This window comes from Phoenix dactylifera, chromosome 4, assembly GCF_051530095.1.
Source record: "Phoenix dactylifera cultivar Ajwa chromosome 4, Ajwa_hap1_PhDact_Kaust_v1.1, whole genome shotgun sequence".
NCBI classification, from domain to species: domain Eukaryota; kingdom Viridiplantae; phylum Streptophyta; class Magnoliopsida; order Arecales; family Arecaceae; genus Phoenix; species Phoenix dactylifera.
In genome coordinates, this window is record NC_143193.1 from 1,761,730 (window position 1) to 1,788,605 (window position 26,876).

The following is a 26,876-nucleotide window of genomic DNA, read 5'->3' on the forward strand; positions in this document are numbered from 1 at the left end:
AGCCAATGCAAATTATTAAATTATGTAGGCGAGAGATTCAAATGATTCAATATGGTTTAATTTAGAAGATAGTTTTCAAATGATGGTCTTCAAATTGGTAGTGTTGTGGGATTTCAATAGTTTGAGACCCATCACCTCATGCCAAAAGTTACTATTTCGAGTCCATGGGCTGAAATTAGGCCTGGCCCATCCAATGAATTCCTTTGGCCAGGCTAGGTCCAATCACATAACACTGGGCTAGGCCGGGCCAGGCTAGGTCCAATCACATAACACTGGGCTAGGCCGGGCCAGGAGCCCAAGCCTTGTTCACGGTGTTAAATAATGCCCGCCAACCACAAGTCGACCTCCCGGCCCAGCCCAGCCCCCGCCCGGCCGTCGCAACCCCACTAATGGCCATGGCAGGAGCAGCTCTCCCGCGGAGGATAGGTTAGGGTTCGACATGGCGCTCGCCAAGGCCAAGGAGATCGCATCCTCCGCTCCTGTCGTCGTCTTCAGGTGCAGTTCCCCTCTCCCGCTCTTCCTTCTTTCCTTCGAATTCGATGGCTTCCTTCTTCTCCCGTTGAATTCCGAATTCATTCCCCCTTTTTTTTCTGGTTTTCTTTTCGACCTCTTCATTTTGATTATCTGGTGATCGGCGCTCGGTCTGATGACGGGATAGGGATTCGGGGATGGGTTTTGGGATTAGAAATTAGGGTTTACGCGTCGAAATGTAGCCGACAGAGGGACCTTTAGGAGAGAGAGGGGGGGGGGGGGGGGGAGCTGTGAGTTCGGGAAATAGGTATTTTTTTGAGGGATGGCGTGAATTTTTGGATTTTTGAGTGAAGAGTGGCGTGGATGGGTAGTGTATGTGCGAAAATTTTGCTTTCTTGTATGTTAATTTGAGAAAGAGGATGCATGATTTTGTTAAATTGATAGAATGACAAAGTTTGGGGAGTTGGAACCCTTTATCGAGAACATATGAGTTTTTAATCTATCTTGAATAAGAAAGGGAAGGAAGCACCACAAACGGCCACAAAAGTATCTCTAGTGATTGAAACTGTTGTCTATGAGGACTTTGGAGTTGCCTGTAACTTGTTTATTTTTTGTACGGGAAAAAGCTGCATTTCTATTCGATTGACTGTTAATGGCTTCTTTGATGGATGAGATTCCGAAGCTTAGTCAAGGAAAGCTAGAGATTTTAAAAGTTCTGTAGGGCCTGCTCTTGTGAAGGCTTCTTTGGTGGATAATTTTTTTTTCCAAACCTTAGCACCAGTGAAAAGTTAGAGATGTTAAAACTTCTTTAGGCTTGCCCTGTTTTTGCTTATAAAAAAAAATTAGAAACGAGGCAAGATGGTTTCTTATGTTGTTTTCCAAGTTTCTACAACCTTTGTCTAGGTACATGTGTCAATGTAACTTTTACTCCATGACTTGTAGTCAAAGGAAGGAAAAAGTTGAATGTGTTGAAGGGCTTGACATGAGAGTGTCCATTTAAAGTCAAAATTAAAAAACAAAGCGACGGGAAAAGATTTCTATGCATTTTTTAGGAGCAAAAGTTTATAAAGAACATTTTGCTATCTTCGTTTTGAGATTATCCTGTATTAGAAGCCTTTTCCACAGCCAACATTTTCAGGAAAGTAAAAGTGATACTTGCTGTATCCTCATTCTAATTGTCTTTTTAAAAACCTTGTTCTAGAAAGCTTCATGATCTAGAATCAAAAGCATTGCTGTTATTTGAAAAAACCATCATAACTGAAAACCAAGGGGCTAACGCTAGACTAAAGGAACTATATCATTGTGTTGTAAACGGTAAATCAAATGTACTGTAATTATCAAACTGTTTCTAATCAAAAGTCCAGATAAGGTTGGAAGTGAGTTGGCTAGCTCCTTGACTTTTAACATGGTTCAAGAAGCATTTAGATGATCATACCGCATATAAGTTTCAGGTCTGGTCAAAGGAGGACATTACCCAGAACTTGGTGTTAAGCAAGGCTTGTATTTTTGTTGCTTGCACAGAATCTGGGATGCAGAATTATGTAATGTTAGCATTTACTTATTCCGTAGTTCCCTTGTATGAGCCTTAGCCCTATACCTTTTGTTGAAATTTAGTGACATGTATCTTCATTATTTTTGTGACCAACTATACAATTTTCAAATCAGCACACAATAAGATCTTTGATTAAAATTATCAAAGAATAATATATATTTCAATTAAATATTTGATTTTCAAATTTAGCAAGAGATTATTTTTTATTTTCCAACTAGCCTTCTATTCATGGATCAGGGTGTGATCCGAAGACTGACTCTTTACCCAATGTCAACCCTTGGCTAATTGGTACCCAATTCTTGGTCATGCCAACTTATGGCAATGGAGATGTTTGTCGTGTAGCCTATAAAGAACAGTTGATGATGAAGTTGACTGGCGTGATTGAAAGGAGGATTTCTTCACTGTCAGATTTATAAAATGTAAATCAGGCATGGTCTTTATTGCAGAGAAAATAGGTAAAAAAATCTTCTATGATTGCCTAATCCGGTCAGCCACCAAGCTAACTTGCTCTCGAACATCTTGAACATGTTATATCTAATTATAGATAAAAAAACAAGTTTAAAAGTCTCGATTTTTGATTTTCTAGTATTTGAATGTCGGGATGATGATGCGTTTAAGCAAGGTAATTGTCTCAAGTAAGGTTTTAAGTCCTAGCGGGATGGGAGGTGTCTCGGCCGTCCCATCCCGTTCCTGTGAGAAAACCGGACTGGGATGGGGTTGGGGCTCTGAAACCCATCCATGTGGGGAGAGAAGAAGAAAGAAAAAAAGAAAAAAAGGAAGGAAAGATGTGATGGGATAAAAGCAAGAAGTGAAAGGAAAGAAGAAGAAGAAAAAGGAAAGAAAGAAAAGGGAAGAAGGAAAAGAAAGAAAAGAAGGAAAGAAGGAAGAAAGTCAAGGGAAAGAAGAAGAAAATGGACAAAAGAAATAAAGGAAGGGATAAGAAAAAGAAAGAAAGGAAGGAAAGAAAGAAGAGAAAGAAATGATAGACGAAGGGGAGAGACGAAGGGTTGCATGAATGGGACCACCGTTGGGATGGGGCGAGGTAGCAGGGTGTCTCTTTCCATAGAGAAACCGGGTCACCTCCGTCCCATAGGATTTAAAACCTTGGTCTCAACAACCATGTTTTGACATAGGTTAACTTTATTTTGTGCTTTAATCATTAAACACTTGGATTTGTTAACATTATCATGCCACACTGCCCCTCCTATGAAATTTGAAGAATAGGGAAGCCTGAAACTCATATTTCCAAGTTGAAGGTAAAAAAGAAAGAGTAAGCTCGTTGATTTAATTAAGGCAACATGGTGACTTCTTGCCTACTTCATCATTTTCATGTTTGTAGTTTCTCGTAAGTAGGGCTGCAAGTGGATTAGGTTGGATTGAAATTGGCACACCATAGATTTGATCCAATCAAAAGACTGAACCCAAGCCTAATTCATTTCCATTCGGATAAGATATGATTGAATTTAGGATTTATTTATTGATTTATTGAGTTTGTTAGGTCAAATAGGGAAAAAACAAATCCAATCACTAGCCATAAGAAATATGCATAAACAAGTTACTTATATTATAAACATGTTGTGTAAGAAAATAAAAATTAAATAATGTGTAAACATTAATACCTTATCAAAAATCCACTTCATATAAGATTTCGCTGATGACATATAAATTTTATAATTGATAAAAATCTATGGGCGGATTAAAACAGTTTGGATAAAATAGAGAAGTGCAATCGGGATAATATATGATTGTAAGATACCGATCAAGTTGAAGGAAAAATTTTATAGGACAACTATATGATCAGCTATGTATTATGGTACAGAATGTTAGGCAATTAGAAAATATGTTCATTAGAGGAGTATAGCTGAAATGAAAATGTTAATATGGATGCATGATAATACAAGGAAAGATGGAATAAAAATGATGTCATTCGTAAAAAGGTGTGGATAGCACAAGTCAATGATAAATTGAGACAAGGATGACTTAGATGGTCCGGACATTAATAACGTAGGCTGAAGAATGTATCAGTACGAAAGAGCGATTTGATAGATGTAGAAGGAAAGAGTCATAGAGGTAGACCAAAAATTATATGGGATGAGATGTAAAGAAGAACTTGATATCTCAACATCTCTTGGAAAGCATGGCCTTAAACTGAGCGGAATGGAGGAAAAGCATTTATGTAGCTGAGGCCAACTAGTTGGGGATTAAGGCTTAGTTGAGTTGACTTGAGTAGAAAAAAACCCATGGGTGAATATATACATGAAATCTTCAACTACTCTAAAGGATCTCATTCATTTAGTGCCAGCTCATTGTCTTGACTGTTGATGTTGACTCTTTGTTTTTCATTAACATGTAATTCATCCTTTTACCTTCTTTGGCTCATGGATTTCTAATGCGGTTTATGATGGTTGCAGCAAGACAAATTGTGAATATTGCAAGCAGGTTAAGCAGTTGCTAACACAATTAGGAGCAACTTATAAAGTGATTGAATTAGATGTTGAAAGTGAGTATGAGTACTTGATCAATTTTATTCTGGAGATCGTCAGATTGTGCTTGCTTCTTAATGGTGCAGAATGTTTTCGATCTCTATATTCCTGCTTATGTGTAATATTCTTTATTGTTTTCATGTGGAAGATCTTGTGAACACCAATACATGATTTATCATGCAGTCTTGATTGATGATTGTTTAACTTCATTTCTTTGTCGGTTATACCCTGAAATTGTTATTAAGTGAAAAAAGACATCTTTCTTGCTGAGGCAAGAGAACATATTATCTTTGATGATATTAAACTGCAAGAGTCTAACTTTCATCAGACTTGGCAGAAATAGGATACAATCATGGTGGTATTTGATTCTTTTGTGTTGCCTGAGACTATAATAAACTGCAGTGGATAACTTCATTGTGGCACCGGCAGGTTTCTTCATGTGAGGTGATGAAAGATTTAAGTGCACTGACATGGCATGTGTTGACACATGCTGTGCTGTGTTGTAACAGAAAAATTATAAAGGAGGTTGTTTGGCTCAACACTGAGCAGTGCCGAGCCATGTTGATCCATGCCTGATAAGCACTGGTTGATATATGCCAGCAAACTTGGTACTTGGTAACGACTTGGTACTAGGGGCTGGTATTGGCCTGGAATGGACTGTCACAGCCAACACTTGAAACCACAGTGGTAATTGAACAGGACTTGCATGCATAGGAAATATTTTGGTTCCCCCTGGATGGTAGGATTCTCACTTTGTGAGTTTGCCTGGATTTGGATGCTTTCGAAAAATACAGAATAGGGTATATTGCTGGTCTTGCCCCAGTAGTATCTCATTGTGTATACATTATTTTCCTTATATTGAGGTTATAAATAAGCTACAAAGTAGCATCACACCTTGTTGGACTTTGCTTAATCAGACTTGCTGCCTTTGTAGCATGACTCATGACTTTTTGGACTTCGCTTAATCAGACTTGATGTCTTTGTAGCATAACTCATGCCTATTAGTAATATTTAAGGTCATGAGATGGAATTCATTGTTACTGTATTTTTTTTCTTACATCAATTTGGTCGTGGGCATATAATCACCTTCTATAAATGCTGTGAAACAATTTTATCCTCTTCTTCCAAATGATTAAACTGTATAATCTATGTCCTATTACTTACTGATTCCATCATAGTTATTCTCAAAGACTATTCTAGGTGGATAAAAAAAATTCTCTCTTTTTCTTTTGTTATTTTTTCTGACTGGTTTAATCTCATTCATGAAGGTGATGGAACTGCACTACAATCTGCACTAACAGAATGGACTGGACAAGGGACAGTTCCAAATGTTTTTATTGGCGGAAAACATATTGGTGTTTGTGATGGTATGTTTCTCAGCCACCAATATTTTTACAGATTATAGATGCCAAAGTGATATTTCATCCTTGAATTATTATATATCCACCTTTTTTTGATCAAAGCCTTTGATTATTTGCATGATAGTTCATTGCTCATTTGATAGAAAGCTTTTCAGTTTTTGCATTTGACTATCCAGTATTCCATCATGTTACATATTCAAACAAAAGGGATGTGTCAATGCACTTATGAGATTATTATTTGTAATAGGGGTTTTCTTTTTACATGAGGTTAACATGCATCCAATTTTAATATATTTAAGATTAGCAGGCACCTTTTTTAAACCATATGTAGCAAATAAAAATAAATGCACATAGGTTATTACATAACATATAGAAAATTATTACATAATATAAAAAAATAACAATTTCTTTTTTGCCTTTTTGCTCCTCCAATTCTTTTAATTACATTTATGGGTTACATGCATTAAAAGGTTGACATTACCCAAAGCTATCGTGTAATTTATTTTATATGTTCTGCTTCGGTCAGTCACCAATTAATGCTTCCATTCTTCTTATGTTTGCAGGTACAAAATCATTTATGACAAAGTTGTTCCAGGCCCTTGAAGATGGTTCAATTTCAATAGCCCATGCAAACTTGGATGTTATTAAGAAATTGGAGTTATCACTATCTCCCACAATAGACACTGTACAGATGGCAAGTTCATCACCAAAGGAAGAAATTCATTCTTCTTCTTCTGAACCTGACAGTGATCCTGAAGACAAAGAAATTAGTGATGATGATGATCGTAACCACAAACATCGTAGGCGGGAGGTTCGACCTCATTCTTTTGACAATGATGTTCATGGACTACCTATAAGAAGGCCCAACAGAAAGCGAAACAGGCCTTTTGAAAATGGACAACGTTTTCTGGAAACTGATCCTCCATCTAGTTTGGAGAGGGATGTCTCTTCAAGGTCAGAGAAACGCCGCGCTGGCTTGACACCACAGATTCGGGCTCTTCCAGATTCAGGCCCACGTGCTAGAGTGAACCAGTTTCGTTCTGATAGTGGTTCTCGTTTTGATTCATCTGCATCCACAGGTCGTCCTTCTATAGGGAGGGGAAGAGGAAGGAATACCGTTCCCTGGAGTCAACATGATTCAAGATTCAACCAATATGACACTCTTGATTTTGCATCACAGATGGCTTCACAAGGACCACCCACACATTCTAGTCTTTATGTGGGGGCAGGTTTACCGAGTGCTGCAAGTACACAAAATACATCTTGGGGTGCCTATGGCTTTATTCCTGGAATGAATAACAGAATTTTGGATACAATTCACCCACTTGGTTTGCAAGGGACTCTTCAGCCCTCAATCAGCCCTCTACTAAATATTGGCATGCCACGTCAGCGTTGTAGAGACTTTGAGGAGCGGGGCTTTTGCTTGAGAGGGGATATGTGCCCGATGGAACATGGTGTAAATCGAATTGTTGTTGAAGATGTCCAGGTGCATATCTACTGTTTTTGCAATCCAACTTTTTGTGAGTACGTTAGCATGCATCAATATATTTCACTGCTTAGATATTTAGAAACATAAACTTTCACCCATATTTGTAACTAAACATGCTTTTAAGAAAGTACACAAGAGATAAATTAGAACTTCCCAATCATAGGATTCTAATGTATTGCGTTTGATATTGGACACTGTTTTATTCTGGAAATTCCATGGGCAGAACAATTTCATACCTCAAAATTAATAAGTCCCTGTTGTTAGCATGATTTACATAGTCAGTTCTTCCATTTGGGCCTTGCCTAGATCTCTTGTTTTAGTTGGGATTGACATCCCTAGTGCTATTCTTATTGTGGTTTTATGGAAGTATAAATTCTTAGTGCAGCCAAAAATCACTTGCCAAATTCTGACGAACTGTATGTGGTAGTATGCATTTCATACATGCGATAAACATGATTTTATCATGTACTATTTTGTATATCTTTCATCAGTAATAGATTCTTTAGCAATTTGCAGAGTCTGTCTCAATTCAATCTTCCTGTCTCAATTCCAAGTTCACACGCACTGGGAATTCAAGCTGGGGCAGGATCTGTACCTCCCGCTAGTGCATCTTCAAGCCTCTTGACGAACAGTAAAGCTGCATCTACAAAAAATAACAAATCTGGAGTGACAGATGATGCATTGAAACTGAATAATGGAGTTTCATCTGCTTCAGGTGTTGCTGAAGCAGACGTATATGATCCTGATCAGCCTCTGTGGAACAATGAACATCCTGAAACATCAAATGCACACTTGAGGCTTCCTACGCCAAACAATGATGATGATACTTTATGGGAAGCTGATTCTTCTGCTCACCAGGGTCTCAGGTCAATTGATGGCATTGAAAGTGAACATGCAGGCAGAAGCTTTGCAGCCAATATTGGCTCTGTCTGGGGCCGCATCGGTCCTGGGAATAAGTCAGAAACTGGAAGGAAGGCTAATAGTAATACAAATGCGACAGGTCATATTGGGAGTGAAATGAAGATAGATCACGAGGAAGCAATAGCTGATAGTTGTGCTGCTACTCAAGGAAAACGAGCTGCTGGTAAGGAGATGGGTCCAAAAGCAACAGCTATTCAACCTTTACCAAGACTGCGTGCAGATTCTGGGCGTAATGGTGGTAGAGCATCTCAGAAAGCATCTCGTACTCTCTATGTAAATGGTATTCCTCAAAAGAGCAACAGAAGGGAGGTTCTTCTTTCACACTTCCAGAAGTTTGGTGAGGTTATTGACATTTATATTCCACTGAACAGTGAAAAGGCTTTTGTCCAATTCTCTAAGAGGGAGGAGGCAGAAGCAGCACTGAAGGCGCCTGATGCTGTAATGGGTAACCGTTTTATAAAACTCTGGTGGGCCAACCGAGATACAATTTCTGACGAGGGAGATGGCAGTGTCCATAATAGGCCTACACAATCTCCTGGTGTGGCAGTTCCTTCTGTTGCATCTCAGTTGTCCATTGGTGGCAGAGGTAAAGAAAATCTCCCATCTACAGCTCCAAAGGGAAGTAGTGCACTTGGAGCCGAAACATCTTTTCATGCTGGTGGACCTCCAAAAAGTGTGTCAGCACATGGTCCAAAAGCAGCGCCGCCCGTGCAAAAGAAGGTGGAGGGTTTGGAGCTTTTAAAAGAGGAACTGCGTAAAAAGCAGGAAATTTTGGACAAGAAACGTGATGAATTCCGACGCCAATTAGATAAATTAGAGAAACAGGTAATCTCTTTTTTTCTGCTTATATATAACTATCTTTTAGATAGTATTGGCAATTGTGTTGGAAATATGCCCACTGTTTTCCCAGAATTAAGACTTTGTTAGATTGTCAAAGACAACTTTCAGAAATCTGCAACATGAAAATGTTTGTTCCCTTAACTTTTTTTTTTTCCATTCTTAGTAAAATCCTTTTCCCCTTAATATGAAATCTCCTTTGAATTTTTCTTCATGTCTTAGCTTTTCAATTTTAAAGGAAGGACTTGAAGATTTCTAAATTTACATGTAGTTGATTTGGTTTTCCATTTTACTACTTATTTGGTTTTTGATCTAAAAGAATTAAGATCAAAAGGATAACTTTTCAATAACAATATTTACCTTTAAGTTTGTGGATCCGTATTTACGGTATTCAGAACCTTTGACATTTTTACTGCAGACAATTTCAAGTAAAAAGGGGGAAGTAGCTTTTGAACAGGCTGGTAAAATGCTTAAAGTGGACACAACTCATGAAGCAGAGATTAAAGCTACAGCCTCAACACCCACAAACATTAGTACAACAGGGGCACATCAGGAAGCTGAAAAGACATTGGAAAAGAGAAATTCTGGAGAGATTCTTGTTCTATCCTCTTCGAAAGAAAATGCAACTACTCTGCAGCAATCTCCTAGGAATATTAAACAGACAAGTTGTCTGCCAGCACCAGTGCTGGATAGATTTAAGCTGGACAATTCTCCTACTTCATTTAGAGTTGTTCCTCCTCTACCAGCTGAGTTTGCAAATGTAAGTCTCTCTTTCTCTCTCTCTCTCTCTCATACAAACACAGCATGCCTGTACATTATGCTGGGAATACTATTTCAGCAATGGAAAATCTACCTTGAGCTTTTCATGTGAATATATCTGCATTAATTGATTTGGAAGATTGCCAACTACTATATATGAAGATAAAAAATCAATTTTCTTTTTCCAGCTGGTAGGTGCCAAATAAGGAGGGGATGAATTGTGAGGCTTTTGGGATATTTACCATACAATTTTAAAGATATTTTGGTAAACAGTTTTAGGAATTTTAGGTTTGCAATATAAATTATTAATACTTAATATCCACAGAGAATCTATGATTGTTTTCATTCTTTGATATAGAATGTTGTGGGAAAGAATTTTAAGTCCCAACCTCACCCAGATTTTGGCCAGCATTTCTCGTCTTAGTTCTAAGAAAAAAAAGAACATTGCAGGAAAGAAATATTGTGAATGCATTATTACTTTATAACTCTAGGCTTTTTAAGAAACATGCACTTCTTCTCAATTATTATAAAATGCGATATATATTTGCCAAAAGATTCTATTTGTCAAAATTGTTGACCAAAATGACATATTAGATTTGGTTAATAAAACATACTTAAAGATGCTATTTTGAAAGGGGAAAAATGGAACATAGACAACTAAATGTAGTTTAATTTTGTTTGGAATTTTTTCTCCAATCCAATTGTCCAATTGAATATCTTTCCTACAACCTCCTTATTTATGAAATAAACTCAAGTGTCTTTAAGATTTTAAAATTCAATAATAAAAATCCGATTTAGATAAAATAAGAAATCACTTAAATCTATTTATTTTTATAATTGTTATTTTATTTTATTTATAATTTTTCTTAAACATGCATTGCACGTGCATGTGCGTGGGTTTATACACACATATATGTATATACAAATGCATACACACACATACATGCATACATATTCATATATATGTATGTACATATGCAAAATTGCTAAAATGCATAGGTGAGGCCAGGTGGTGGACCCCTTGTATGGCTTAGGCAGGTGCCTAGGAGGCTGCTCAGGGAGGAAAGCCTTCTAGGATTTTATTATTCATACTTCTAATCATATGCTGCTCAGGGAGGAAAGCCTTCTAGGATTTTATTATTCATACTTCTAATCATATGCACAAATAAGCATGTTCATAAATTCTATATACACTCATCTATTTGGGATCATAAACCTTATTTTTCACACTTAAAAAGTCTAAAGATCAAAATCTACTAGGAGAGGTAGTAGAATTGCTGCTACTACAGTATCTAGCAAGCTGTTGAACACATCCAAGTACCTAGCACCTAGCAAGAAGCAGGAGGCGGCAAGCGGACTAGAGAGTGGCAAGTAGAATAAAAGGAAAATTTAGGAAAAAAATAGAATAATGGCTAGATGAAGAAGAGATGTGCTGGTCACTATAATCGCCGTTGCCTCTTGTCAATGTTGGCTGACCTATTAGTAGTCATTGATCAGCCCACTGGATATACTAGGTTGGTGGTAGCCCTCGCTATCCTCCTACGTGTGCCATATGGAGCTTAAATACATAAAGAATTTGGGAAAGGAAACCCTTAAAGAGGTAGGGTTGACAGCCCAGCCAAAAAAAAGTGCCTAGGCTGTCGCTTTTAACAACACCATATGCATGTATGTATGTGTTGCGGGATTTTCACCCCGGCAACAGCCCGCACACCGGCCGAGCAGGAAAAGCGGCTGCGTCCCTCCCGAGGTATTGTCCGCTCAGGGCCCCGCGGGCGCGGAGCTCGCACGGGGTGCGCACCCACCTGCAGGCGCGGAGCTCGTACAGGGGGCTTGGGCGTCCCTCACGGTTTTGTCCCACAAAAGGGCCCTCGTGAGGAAAGGTTTTAGGCCTCCTCATTATAAGGCACAGACCTTTCCGCTGATTAGCCGATGTGGGACTAAAGTTCGGAACCCCATCCCACAACACAGCCCCCCTAGCGGGAAGGTCTGTGCGTGGCCGGGGCCCTCCTTCTAGCGCCATCTGTTGCGGGATTTTCACCCCGGCAACAGCCCGCACACCGGCCGAGCAGCGAAAGCGGCTGCGTCCCTCCCGAGGTATTGTCCGCTCTGGGCCCCGCGGGCACGGAGCTCGCACGGGGTGCGCACCCACCTGCAGGCGCGGAGCTCGTACAGTGGGCTTGGGCGTCCCTCACGGTTTTATCCCACAAAAGGGCCCTCGTGAGGAAAGGTTTTAGGTCTCCTCATTATAAGGCACAGACCTTTCCGCTGATTAGCCGATGTGGGACTAAAGTTCGGAACCCCATCCTACAACACAGCCCCCCCAGCGGGAAGGTCTGTGCGTGGCCGGGGCCCTCCTTCTAGCGCCATCTGTTGCGGGATTTTCATCCCGGCAACAGCCCGCACACCGGCCGAGAGGGAAAAGCGGCTGCGTCCCTCCCGAGGTATTGTCCGTTCTGAGCCCCGCGGGCGCGGAGCTCGCACGGGGTGCGCACCCACCTGCAGGCGCGGAGTTCGTACAGGGGGCTTGGGCGTCCCTCACGGTTTTGTCCCACAAAAGGGCCCTCGTGAGGAAAGGTTTTAGGCCTCCTCATTATAAGGCACAGACCATTCCGCTGATTAGCCGATGTGGGACTAAAGTTCGGAACCCCATCCCACAACAGTATGTGTGCATGCATGCATTGCGTGTTTCTATGTATGTTACATATACATGCATACATACTACATACATACTACATACATAGACACATACACATATAGAGTTAGGTTAGAATACCTTTGAGAGCATTTAGCTGCACATGCTTCCTGGTGGAAAAGATCCTAGCAAAATGAAAATTGGCACTGTTGATCATAATCTATGATATATAAACCAAAAATCACAAATTTCTGAGATCTTTTACTCATGCATCAAAAGAAAATGAAATTGACAATTTGAATATTATGATGTTATGTTTTAGTTTGATCTATAGTTTGGAAACATCCAAATTATCTGAAATTTTATCTTTATATGTTTATATTTAGACCAAGATCAACGATTTGGAATTGCAAAATAAATAGTCTATGCAATGTTTTCTCTTACTAGCTTTGTTGCTACCAGTCTTTTTTCGCTAGCTAGATGCACAGGTAAGAGGGCTCCAAAATAAATGTTTTTTAGTTTTTAGGTATTAAATGCTTTCAGAAGCATTCTAGCCTCCCTTTTCTCTCTCTCTCTCTCTCTATATATATGTATGTATGTATGTATATATGTATATATGTTATGTATATATATAGAGTAACACTTATACCACTGAATTCCTCAAAAGACGCTTATACCATTGAAATGGTTTATACTGTTTTAGATTACATTGTACCATATTGTACTATGTGGACATAGGTGAGCTTGAATCACATTGGATAATTGAATCATACTATTGACAATTGAAATTGTTAGATAATTAGATCATTTAATTCATATGGAAGTGGAACCTTTAAAATGATTCATTGTGATTTATTATTCATGACTCACAATGATTTTGATAACAGTCATTGGTGTGAAGTAACAGAAAGGATAATATACCTTGTTATGCTCTCATTTGTTACTGAAGCATGAAATTGTTTTGGTCGTTGTTTCTGGACAATTTAAGATTATCACCCTCTATGTACAATGTAACTGTGATCCTAACGTACTTTTGTGATTGTTATTTTAACCTCTTATGGTTTGTTGTATGGACATTTTGTTCGTGACATGTTGGTGTGGCATTGATTAGACAATTGGTTTCTCTGATTCATGAGGATCCTGCATGCCCAAATATCCTGAATTCTGACAGTACGTCAATGAAAAATTCACATTTTAGTGTCTTTTTTTTTCCTGTCTGCATTGCCAAAAATTCTTGTTCTTTGCCTGCTCCACCAATATGCAGTATTTTCTTTAAGCTACTTGTTTACTAGTAACTGTGCCCTCAACTTTTTTAGAGTCTGAATAATCTGTTTCCTTGCACCTTGCCTGACATTGTTGCTGATAGAAAAATCAATATATTTAATATCTGAAGAAACTAAGCATTTAAAGTTCTAATGTGAATCTCTTATTTCTGCATTATTATTCTTGGGCTGTTAGCCGTCTCCTTCTACTCAAAAATTAAAAAAAAATGTCTTATATCTTTGTCATCAAACAACATGCATAATGCATGTTACAGGACATATACTTACATACTGTCATGGCTGAAACATTTATACTCTCTCATTTTTTTCACTTCGTGCCTTCAGTAGTAGTTTGTATAATATATTTCATATCTTCCTTCTTTTTAAAATTTCCATGGAAAGAAAAAAAAAGAAATTCGTGCTGTTGTCAGCCTGTCACCTGGTTATTTTCTACTATTGATGTGATGTCTTCTTGTTCATTGCAGGTTGCTGCTTTGAACGATCATTTTTCATCATTTGGCGATCTCTCTTCTGTTGTGCTCGAAGAGCCGGAAGCTCACAGTGAGAATGCAGGCTTAAAGCCATCTCATAATTGCTCTGCATGTGTAACTTTTACCACCCATCAATCTGCCATGAGGGCATTTCTTACTGGTAAATGTTGGCAAGGCCACAATTTGCAGTTCATGTGGTTAACAGCCTCTCCCAATTCCAGCACTGATCATAACATCCAAGAAACTTCAACTCCTATGAGGGCTTTAAGTGCTGGTGTCCAAGCTGAGGTAGTGACATCTGCTGATATCCAGGCTGAGGTAGCAACATCTGGGTCATCTTCGTTGACTGCAGGAAAGTCAACATGCAATGTCATGTCCGAGGTAGCTGCTATTGGAAATGGAGTGTCTGTTATGGATGCTGAAAGCACAAATTTTGCCCCTGCTAGCATTCCCAAGGCTCTGGTACAGACCTCCGATTCCAGTACCATACCATGTGAGGAGCATCCCCCAATGTCTGATGTTCCCATGGTTGAAGATAACGTCAACATCGGTTTTGCAAAGTGAGGTATGATGGATTTTGGTCACAAACTCTTTTTATCTATTGAACCAACAGGAAATTGCTTTTTTGTAGTCTTGTTTTGTTCTACATGCGATTATATTTACAAATAGCTAGTAAATATCCAAGTAGTTGATTGTTTTTGTTTGGTAAAATGGTCGTCTGCGGCCATTCGGATTGAATGCCAGATTTGATAGAAGAATGACATCATTTTGTGATTAGTAAAACTAAAAAGCTCTTCAAGCAAGAAAAATGGGAACTAAAAGCTGGCCACATATTGTGCGGGATACTTGGTAAACACGGGAGGATCTTTGCTGGCTGCAATGGATTGGATTGAACTTCTTCCAATTTGGAATGGATCCAAAATTAATCCAGTCTGACCAGAACTGAAGTTATTTGGATTAGGCTTGGATTTGAAAAATGACCTGTTCCAGATATGGCTGAACTGAACCAGACCGATTCAAAACTAGTAAATAAGTCTTCTTCTCATGATATAATTTGTGAATAATTTATGTTGTTGATTATAATTATGCATGGTTACCAATCAAATCCCATGTAGAATATGTTCTCAATAATGTTTACATTTTGCTTGCTATTATTTTATTGCATAATATATTTACGATATAACTAAGTAAATACTTTGATTATGTTTATTATGATTTGTGTTTGATAATTTGCACTTGATTTGACCAGAAAAGTCCAATGGATTGATAAAACTATATTAAATCCGGTCCATTCCAACCTGAAGGTAATTGTAGGTTTGAGTTCATTTTTTTACCTGATTCAAATATAGTGTGGCTTCGGGTTGTTCCCATCCCCAATCCAACCCGACTTGCTTGCAGCCCTATTCTTTACTACGTGGCGGATGGAACTAAGATGGTGATTAATTTCTGAGATCCAATAGGCAAGTAATGAAAAGATCATAAATATCATACTTCCAGGAATGTCATGTAACATGATTGACAACTTGGAATGATATTAAAAACCAAAGGAGGCAAGTAAGGTCAGCATAAACTGCATCTGTGGTGTACAATAGACACCTGTTTGCAGCTAATTTAAGATGAAAAGGTTTGATTTTGTCACTAATAATAATTATTTATGGTGTTTTTGTAATAACCTGAAACAAGTCACCAAATAAGCATTCTGGCAAAACGTCAGCAAGTGGAACGAGAAATATTCATAATTTGCCACCTGATTATGATTGTTTCTTACTAGTTTTGGCCTAGATGTTATTGCTTGAGCAAAACAGATTACATCCTGAGCTGCCAGAAATTGGAACTTCAATCAATCCTTGTTTTACTGTACTTCTTAGAATTTTGGTTGGCAACAAGCTGTGCTCTCCCAGTACAGGTAAGAACCAAGATACCGATAGAAGGGTAGATCATAGATGGAGGATTCAGTAGCCACAGTGATGATGTTTGAGAATTGTTGGTAGAGAGCCACGGGGTTAGGAAGGTTGGAGTGCTATCTTAGTAAAAGTGTAAGAATCATACGAAATAACTTGGGTTCTCTTTGATTACTAGGAAATATGCTTGGAGAACTTATTTTTCTTGGATAATCAAGTTTTTCATTTAGTTGTTTGAATAGAAAATTGTTAAATCTGAAAAGCTTATTATTACCTTGCTGGAAATCCTTTTTTCTTTCATGGAAAAATTCTACCTTTCTGTTTTCTTTTTGGTTGCTTTGCTTCAAACCAAATAGACCCTTAGTTCTCTCACAGGAAGCAACTTGGTTGTTTTCTTAGGTCTTATTTTAAAATGATCAAAGGACCACAAATTCCAATCCTTAAATTCAGAGTAAGAATAACACCTTTTTAACTTAATAGACTAATATAATACTCATGCCACCCTACAATCTTAAAAACTTTCTTACCTTCTAGAATGCTTTAAGAATGCGAATTTGAAACAAAATAAAGATCTCGCAGCTTGCAGGTGTATTCAAATAGTTCAGAAATGGGTGTCTGTGATGGCCCAAATCCTGGGGTGTTGTATTTGTAAGGTCTGCTACAATTAATGCTTCATGCTAGTGAACATGCCATTTGGCATGCCTATTGGCTATGACAACACAAGTGCTTTAATTAAATTGTAACCATAAAATATATATGAGTCATTAACCCCTATTGTATGATCCTTGGAAAATTAGATGGATGTTTTAGTTATTCTTGAAGTTGATCTGAGACTGAACTCATAGGTATATCCAAATCTAAATTGCTGTAGATCTGACATCATTTTCAGACTGGCGTGCAACACAAAAAATGCACTTGGCAGATGTAAATGGAATGAAGGGATTTTTTTTTGTTGGAAAAATTGAAGCATGTGGCCTCTTGTGAAATATTAGGAAAATTGTGTGGAGGTGCAGGGTACAGTCTCCATGATGGGCCTTGTGGTGAGTTACAAATGCTCAAGATAGAATTGGAGAAAGGGTAAAAAAAAAAAAGCCTAGAGTGAAGTTGAACTTGGGGGTTGAATTGCATGTGATAAGAGACATGGATGGCTATGCTGATGTGGCTGCCGTCTACAATTTAACTTCCATTTGTCACAAGTCACATCTAAAACCCTGTGGCTCTAGGACTCTAATCCCAACGATGGATGCTGACAATAGTAGGGTAAAAAGTCCCATTGTAACAGCGGAGATAAAGATAGAATTCTAGAAAAGATGTGTGCACAAAACCACACTCTTTATTAGCTTAGGTTTGGGGGGTTTTGAGGCTTAATAAATATAAAGGGGCTTAGGGATTTGGGACTCTTAGATTTCGCTTTCGATAGAATGTTATTAATTTTTTTTTAATACTGCTAGATTGACTCCCTTGGCTATAAGATTGGGAGATTGAAGTGCAGTCAAACTTTGGGGAGGAGTGGCACCCCCAAAATTTTCTTTACGATAGTAGTATGAAGCAGCTTAGGGATCTGGGACTCTTGAGTTCTTGTCTTTAGAAAAGTTTTTTTTTTGACCATTTGAGAGACACCCATGGCTAGAAAAGAATGGGTGATGTGAAGGTGTAATCGAAATAGGGTGGAGTCACATCCCCACAGTTCACTTTATCATGGTAGAGATTTTATAAAAGAAAACGATGAAGAGTAGAGAGCAAGGTTTGAGGAACTGGTACCGGGCACCGTACCAGTTTTCCGGCGGAAGGACTTGGTACGGCTTATGTCGAGCCTGTACCGATGAGCGAGGGCATGATACTATGAGAGAGAGAAAAAGAGAGAGAGAAGGAGGAGAGAGAGAGAGGGAGGCGGAGGCTGCCTGCTACGGCCACCGCTGGTAGGGCTGTTAACGAGCCGAGCCGAGCCCGAGCCTGGGAGAGCTCGGCTCGGCTCGTTTCACAGAAGCTCGGGCTCGGGCTCGGGCTCGGTAACGAGCTCTATATTGGGCTCGAGCTCGGGCTTGCTTGGCAAAGCAAAGGCTCGGGCTTGAGCTCGTAAAGCTCGTTTCAATTACGAGCTCCAGAACGAGCCCGAGCTCGGGCTCGTAATCGGGCTCGAGCTCGATAACAGGCTATATTTCTCTATGTGGTCAGATTTTTATGAATTATAGTGCTGAAATAAGATTTTTCAGTGGGAGACTAGAGCTCGTTTGGGCTCATGAGCTGCTCGGGCTTGGATGTAAACGAGCCTCATATTGGGCTCGGGCTCGTTTGACTAACGAGCCGAGCCCGAGCCGGGCTTTTACCGAGCCGAGCCCGAGCAGCTCGACTCATTAACAGCCTTAACCGTTGGCCCCCCACGGCCCTTCGTCGGCGTCTGCCGCCTCTCCCTCTCCCTCTCCCTCCCCCGCTTGCTCTCTCTTTCCTTCTCCTTCTTCGGCTCCGGCAATAGGTCTCGTTTCTGTTGCCGGAACTGTACTGGTGAGCCGCTTGTACAGCTCGAGTCAGTCGGAACCGTCCGGTTCAGGACCGTTCCGCCAATCTTAGTGTTGAGGGATATAGACTGGATGTATTGTGTCGATTCTTTTGAGTAATATAATCCACCAAAAGCCTACTTTAATTTTCTATACTAGATTAAAAAGGGATCATTTTTAATTTTTGGAACGTTCTTGTAATATATTGTCTATTTTTATTTCCAAAATGCCCTCACTCCTTTATACTAATCTCCCTTCTCAAAATTGCCTACCATCATCTTGTTAGTCTTAATGATTTATCAAATGTATTGCCTACTTTTCTTAATCCCTCGTTGGTCAATTGATTGGAGTGGGGTTTGCGCTACCATGCATCATTTCATCTCTCCTTCTCTCTCCCCCTCCCTCTCTCTTCCCCTCTCCATCTTACTAAATGTGAATGGAAGGCCATAGGTCCCTAAAAGTTTTCAGTCTTAGACACTCTAAGAAAAGCATTAATTTGAATCTCATGTGTTTGCTATTACTCCTATAATTCCCCTTTTCTCTTCAACTATGACTATCCCTCCTCTCTCCCACCATTCTCACTAAGATTCCATAGGTGGATGGATATTCACTTTCTTCTTTTTGCCTCTTAATGTATCATAATAATGACAAAGGGAAGGATAGTTGAAGGCATAAATGGAAATAAATTGTCCTCCTCTTGCCATGATGGAAATTTATTATTGTATTAAGACCTATTTCTATATAACAACAAATAAATAATGCATGTTTGTTAGATGCTTTTACGATTTGAGTCCTTCATAGATACTAGGGCATGGCTAATGCTTTAAAGTAAAGGTATACATGATTGGACAGCATGTTTTATTGCTTTAAAAATCATTTAAGGTATAAGAAGTATATTTAGTTTCTATAATATATGTAATCAAGTTGCTCATTTAATAATAATATTGACATTTTTAGTTTTCTGGATACATAAACTTGTGTTCCGATCTCCCTGAAAAACACAATAGCTGATATAACTTTTATTTGGTCAATAGCTTAAATTGATCAATAGCACCCCGTTTAAATATATTACCGTATAATTTTTTTCCATGTATATGGATTTTTAATACATATATTCATTGCATGGTTGGATGTACTATCTTGTACCGAACTGAACCGATAGGGAACCATGATGATTCGCTCTGTCAGCTCGGTAAATAGGCTGAACCAGCTCCAATTTGATTAAACCTCCCCGGCTTGGTAAAAAGGTCACCCCGGCTCGGTAGAAAGCCCGCCTGGCTCAACCTTTTGATTAGCCCCCCCATGCCCTCCTTGGCTTAGAAATGGCAATCTTATAGTGATTTGACCACCATTACTACAAACACTGAATCTAAAAGTGGCCATCTGTCTTGTGCATTATTTTGGGGCCATGGCATACAAGAACCCCCCATCACACACACACACACACACACACACACACACACATAGAGTCGTGTATTAAAGCTTTATCCTCGATTTGGATGCAAAAACGCTTGCCTTGAGTGTCTTAAAATCTCAAAGACAATGTTTGCTATGCCGGTACCGGGCCCGTATCGGTTGCTTGGCGGCACAGATCGGTACAGCCCTGTGCCGTGCCGTGCCGGCCCAATACCGACACAGTAGAGGTGGGGGAGAGGGAGAACGAGAGAGAGAGAGCGGGGGAGGGAGGGAGAACGAGAGGAAGGAAGAGAGAGGCCGGCTGACGGAAGCTGGGGAGCCTCCGTGAGGAGGAGGCGGAGGTTGGGGAGACGCGGAGGTGGGGCTCCGCATCCGGTCCCCTATGCAAGGGAGTAGGATCTCGATGGCAATAATGGAGGAGAAGCAGGAGTATTCTGATGAGATAGTTGTGATCGAAGAGACAACAACTCTCTAAACTATAATTTTTCATGTCAAGTGGTGGTCCCAATAGTCCTAAGTGTCACAAAAAATGCAGGATTGGTCTTGTTTATATCCATTGCAAGAATTAATATCTTAGATTAGTTGATTTTAGAGGCCCAAAAACTACTCTAAGCATATATCACATGTACTGCAGGTATAAGGTTCAAGTGCTTTTTTTTTTAGGTGGACCTGTACCCAACTGGCATACTCATATCCATAAGTATATGGATGACATTGCTCAAAGCAAGCAATCAGGACCAGGCATTCACCAATTCCCCTCTAGACACCATAAATATAAGTCATCGACATAAGTATGTGGTATGCAACTCCCTATCTTGAAGCCCTTAATAAAATCCACAACCTTTTTCTTTTGATACTATTGATGAATCAAGAAAGAAGAGTAGTCTTGAGGAAAAATGAGATGAAACTTAGGGCAGTTCAGCAACCTAACCCAAGCTGCAACTATTGGTACTTTCGTAAATAGATGGTTTCCTGAAATTAGTTAATCCTCTTATTCTCACTTTTGAGTAGAATCCAAGGTAAATAACCCATACAATTTAAAAGTGGCAGCTGCATTTTTCCGTATGGTCTATTAAATTTAAATCCTACATAAGCCTGTTTTACAAAAAGGACATGCCCTAGAGGCTCATAATGGCAGAAAATTAATATAAACTACAGCAACTTAAAGCAATATCTAGACGAAAAAATGTTTGCTAATTAGATGCCTCAGCAAACTAGTAATCACATCAGAACATCTAAAAATAAGAGAATAATTGCTAATTGGACAGGATGATATAATTGTACTTCTAAAACATATCATTAGCCAACGAATGATTTTTAAAGCAGTAATACATAATCTGTGAAGATGAGTGTAAATATATGCGACTTGTAACTAAGGATGAACTTTGGAGAAAAGCCAATACTATGGCAGTGTGAAATCTCATGTTTCATGCTATTTTTGATGCAAGTCAGTTATGTATTATGGTTTAACCTCTCTCTCCCTTGTGGTCAATTTTTACTGGAAAAGCTGAATATTTTAAATGGAAAGTGTACAACACTAAATAAGCATCGCAGTACCACACCATCCGTCTATTGTAGCCCAGGAAAATGCTCTGGGGTGCCTGTTAGTGCACATGAAAAGTTCTCTCAGTCCTACTTTCCATGTATGACAGTATGACACTATACTCAATGACCCTCTGTATACTGCACTAATTCTCATGACTTGTGACCAGTTCCCATGTGGCAGGAACTTTTCACGTGTGCAAAATGGTCCGCCCTAGCATTAGCCCGTGACATTTGCAGAAGCAAAAAAAAAAACAAAAAAAAAAAAATTTCAAACTCCCAATGCTGGCAGATTTTCATAATCATCCTTTTACTTAGAGAAGTAAATGGAAAGGAAATAATTGGTAACTCAGAGATTTCACTAGAGAAAAAAAAATCATTCAATTGATGTGGTGCTGTCCTCCTTTTTCTGACAGCTTTTAATGGTGGCAGTTCCAAAAAAAAAGCAGCAGTTAAAAGAGTGCTACATTGCTTGGGAATTTTGTGTTACAGTAGAAGCAAGAGGAAATAAAGAGCTAAAAGTAGTAAATTATCTCTAGGGCCACAACAAAGAGCCAAAATAGTTAGTTTTCTTACTGGCCTACCACCCATAAAAATTCTAACCAATCATGAGAAAGATGGGAAGATTCCAAATTTGTTAGTTATACATAATTTAGCTCCTAGCTTGCTGATTTCTTGGACAATGTTGATTTGGGTGTGTGACAGTGAGGGGATCGATTTTGTTAACCTTTTATTATTGTTAGTTTACGTGAGTTCCTCGGTGGTGCATAAAAACTGGTTAACTCAAGCTTATACCAATGCCATTGTTCATGTTTATGCATGACGTTTTATGACACAAATAGTCTTTTTTTCCTGCAAATTCTTTTAGCTGGAAAGTAAATTATGAAATGTTTTGGATATCAAGTGTTAGCTCTTCAGCATTTTATAGAATGAATATTACCATAACATGCAGAAACTGAGCACCACCTTCTTTAATTTTTATGATCATAAATCATCACTCCATAACTTTGTTTTTATGCAGGCACTCTGGATCAGATTTTGGTGCTCAGTGAGGCTTCAGCGTACATAAATATCCGTTGCTCCCTTGGAGTTCTCGTATCCAACAGAAAGTTGTTTTGTTTTTTTCCTTCTTGAGTGGAGAAAGAACTTTCCGACATCATTTGCAACATTCAAAGAAAATCCAGTTGCAAATCTTGTTAGCTGTGGCAGCAGACTTGAATACATAACATTCCTTTGTTGAAAACACTATGTTGCAAGGAAAAGGATAATTGCGAACTAGTCGCTACCCGGATTGGGTTTCGTCTGCATTTACTTTTAGAAATGTAATTTCCTTTAGGTTATTCATGTTCATCTTGCTGTCAATTGGCACTTTACATTGATGAGTATTATACTTTAACCTTGATTATAGAAATTATCATTGCCATATAACTAATGTCATGTTTTAAGGTACTTCTGCTGCATACCTTCAGTGGGCTATATGTGTAGGTTATTTTATTACTAGCATCAAAGTATGCTGTACCAACCTGAATTAAGCAGTACGGGGCGTACTGGCTCGAATCGGGCAGTACAAAACGTACTGTACCATATTGATTCGGTACCGGTATCCGGTATGAGTGGCGTACCGATACTCGGTATACCAAAAAAATCTCCGTATCGTACTGTACAGACACTGTGTTAGTGTAACGGCGTCGGTATGCCAAAAAACTCCATACCATACCGTACAGACACTGTGTTAGTGTGACACTGGTATGGAGTCCGCTACCGAGATGGAGAATTTTGACTAGCATTGTGGGGCTATTTGGTTGGATCAACTGTTCCATGTTTATTTCCTGAAGTGAGAAGGTTTCACATTGACTTGAGAGTACAGGAGTTTGGATGGCATAACACTAGAAATCTGGTAAGCTCCACCATTTATTTGTCTTATTGCATGTTTTTTCTTTTCCCACCTTTTTTGCTTGCATTTAGCAAAAAAATTTTCTATTAATATAAAGTTGAGGGAATCGCCAGCCTCCTGAAACTGCTATGATGTCAGCACATTGCTACCTGCCAGCCATTGATGACTGGATGACAATGTGTGTACACATGAAACATTTATTTGGGAAAAAAGGAAAGAAATTGCAGAAAAAAAGAACAGAAAAAGGAAGCCAAGGGTTGTGATAGTGGATCAATTTATTAACAGAAATAAATGAAGAGTGGTATGAATGTATGAGAGGGGACAAAAATTAAAAAAATGAAAAAAAAAGAAGAAAAGAAAAGATGAAGTTTGTTGGAGAGGGAAAAAAAGAATTGATAAAAGAAAAAGAAAAGAAAAGAAAAGGTGGGTGATGAGTTTGAAATGTTTATTTGCAACCTGAAGGCCTGGACTTGTATACTTTTCCTTAGCAGGCATCTGTATTTTTTCCTCTATTCTGTTTGAGCCTTCGTTGAAAGGAAGATTTTTCAAATTGTCATTCAAATTGTTCTGGCTTGATACATGGATAATGCAGATACTGTCTATATGGTTCATGCATCTATTTTGACAGGCTTGGTGGTTGCAGGAATGGCTTGATGTCAGGAAATTTATCCATCATTCTGGCTATTAATTTTAGGTTGCCTTTTGACACTTGAGTTCATTTTATTGTCCTGTTGTTTGTTGGCACTCAATTTATCCAGATGATATCTCCTTTTGTCACATGGACCCGGCAGAGCCCACCCTTCCTGTCTGATTACTTTCATCTGTTTAATTTTTCTAGAAAAAAGTGGCCTTCCTTGGAAAGTTTAAAACAGGAGCAGAGCCCACCCTTCACCTGAAAGCTTTTTAATCTTTTTGATTACCTTCATCTTTCCAATTTTCCTGGAAGTTTGGTTTGGAAAGTGGAGCCCAACCTGGTCACCAGGTAGGTATGACTGTTGAGTGGGCCTGCTAGCAGATACAGGGAGTTCGAGTATGAAAAAATAATTTTAATATGCTATTGGATTAGGTCAGAATTCTGAATTTAGAGTTTAGACCCAAGGTCTTATTGTATGTGGATCCATACTTGAAAACCTGAAACCCATTCCAAATATCTCTGCATGAGCATGCATGCATGCTTACGTAAAGTTATCCAGAAGTCTCTAGAGATTTCTATTATTTGAGATATTTCCATAGAATATTTCTAATGGATGGATCTAGGCTTCTAGCGTTACATATTTTCTGGAGATATTTCTATGACTATATAGTTCCTGTAGATATTTGTATTTAAAGGACTAGAATGTCACAATAAGTGCTATATGTGTATTCGAATCTTGTCCTTTTATTTTCTTTTTGTTAATTCAGTTATTATTTTATTTATTGTCTCGCATTGAATGGTATAACCTTATGATATTCTTTATTGTCTAACATCTCTCTTCTGGTAGAACAATTAAGCTCAATGTAAATAAAAAGAAATAAAGCTCACAAGAAGTGGAGGAGAAGTAGCCATATGTGCATATCTATTGGAATAATTATATCACATATTACTCTAGTTAACTATAATTATTTTTGGTGTTTGTATCTATAAAAAAAATACTTATGCATGTCTGACAGACGGGTGAAGAAGTAGAATTAAATTAGTCATTAGATCAAGGAAAGTTTTGATTTTTGATAGGGATCTTGGCTAGATGAAAACATAAATTCCTTATTTGGAGTCTGCATTATAAATTTGATGACTTGTCTACAGTGAAAAAGTATGAAGAAGAATAGGCTAAACAAATAAAAAAAAATTCATTGACAAGGGGAACCCTTCGCACTCTTTTTTTTTTTTGGGAGCAAAACAGTGGTAATCTATCTCTATTAAAATGAGACGAGAAAAGCAAAAGCATAGAAGAAAAGAGAGAAAAAAAAAGCAAAATATGAGTGCATGATCTTGATAAATTGAGAATCGCAGGACGATGGTTTGTCCTAATCCCAAGAATTGTTACCAAGCATTAATTTATCTCCAAATAAACTAATCAGCCATCCAAATAAGGCATTAATATTTTGGTTTCTAATGGAAGCTAGAGTAAATCCATATGCATGAAAAAGATATCGGAATTTCATTTTCTACAGTGGGGACTAGAGATTTATGAAGAAAATGGGAATCTTATATTCTAGAGTGTGGAGTTTTCCACTAAAAGAGATCATCCTTTTTGAGTAATACTAAACAAAATGCGCTCCAATTAATGCAGAACCTGAGTTTCCTTCAGTTGCTTATGCTGCTGCTGAAAAATTTATTGGCTGCATCAAATCCTCAAAGTCCTTGAACTCTATCTTCATGAGTCAATCACCATCTAATACGACAGTGTCGCAGCTACTTACGTTGCTGCAAACCCAGTTTTTCATGCTCATATGGCATTCTGTGAACTTATTTAGAACCCAAGGAATTAGATCATCACCAAATAAAATACAGTTGCCAGTTGTGGAGGGATGACTGTAAAGGTCATCCAGCCAGTTGGTAATAGCAAAAGCTATTAGAGATATTGAGGGCTTCTGTCAAAGATATCTTTAAGATAATGAAATATTTGTTTCACTGCTTGCTGAGTGTGTGGTTTTGAGCTGCTGCACAAACTAATTGACCATGCTCACTGCATAGGAGATATCAGGTCTTGTCATAGTAGTGGATAGGTAACCATACTTAGATTATCAAGAGTTGCACCATCAATGCATGAGAGCAAAGTATGAGCAGCAAGTGATGTACATAGAGGCTTGACTTGATCCGCACCAAACCTGGCAAGAAGACCTTTTGTAATATAATGTCGAGTTAAATGTAAGCCCGATGAGTCACGCTTAGCCTCTGTACCCAAGAAGTAGTGGAGTTACAACCGAATCTTTTGGAGCAAACTTAGCAGAGAAAATATGACCTTATCATCCGCATATGATGACATATAATAGGCTTTGTCGAGATGAAAATAGAGGTGGCAATGCTTACCCTGCTTAACTCGTTTAATTTGCTTCAAGCCATTGTATATTGGGTTATTTTACCTATTTAATAAAATGATCTACTTCAGCCTTTGGGTTTGGATTTTTGACCTGCTTAATGAAAATGTCAGGTTTTGGTTAAGAGATATTTTGTCTATCCTATATCTGACTTGACTTGTATCTAGTTTGACTTGATCCAATTGCCATCCTTAGGTGAAACAAACAAAGTAGAATTATCTACAGGACTACGCATAAAACCTGTGGTGTGAATAAAGTTGCTGAATCTATCAAGCACATAAAGGACCTTCTTAACATGCACATATGTTGAGGAAATTTCGGGTGAATAAAACCTTGGGGTTGTGTTATATGA

The 26,876-nt window shown here is 38.6% G+C and overlaps 1 protein-coding gene across 2 annotated transcripts; it reads left to right on the forward strand.

Annotated features, from left to right (window-relative positions):
• The first annotated feature begins 344 nt into the window (after positions 1-344).
• LOC103708091 (zinc finger (CCCH-type) family protein / RNA recognition motif (RRM)-containing protein) lies at positions 345-23,037 on the forward strand. Of its 2 annotated transcripts, XM_008792864.5 has the most exons (8): positions 351-495; positions 4,435-4,523; positions 5,775-5,873; positions 6,431-7,353; positions 7,873-9,102; positions 9,533-9,874; positions 14,253-14,823; positions 22,634-23,037. In XM_008792864.5, the coding sequence occupies exons 1-7, from the start codon at positions 440-442 to the stop codon at positions 14,820-14,822; spliced, it is 3,309 nt and encodes a 1,102-aa protein (XP_008791086.1). In that variant the 5' UTR covers positions 351-439; the 3' UTR covers position 14,823; positions 22,634-23,037. The 2 variants fall into 2 exon arrangements, with proteins under 2 accessions (XP_008791088.1, XP_008791086.1); XM_008792866.3 differs by lacking the exon at positions 4,435-4,523 and having other exon boundaries at positions 345-495.
• Positions 23,038-26,876: the final 3,839 nt, after the last annotated feature.

Excerpts from the sequence above, each read along its gene's own strand:
- LOC103708091 (XM_008792864.5), top strand. The coding sequence starts at position 440 with ATGGCGCTCGCCAAGGCCAAGGAGATCGCATCCTCCGCTCCTGTCGTC. Across the intron at positions 4,524-5,774 it reads GATTGAATTAGATGTTGAAA|GTGATGGAACTGCACTACAA; the intron begins GTGAGTATGAGT and ends TCATTCATGAAG. Across the intron at positions 7,354-7,872 it reads TTGTTGTTGAAGATGTCCAG|AGTCTGTCTCAATTCAATCT; the intron begins GTGCATATCTAC and ends AGCAATTTGCAG.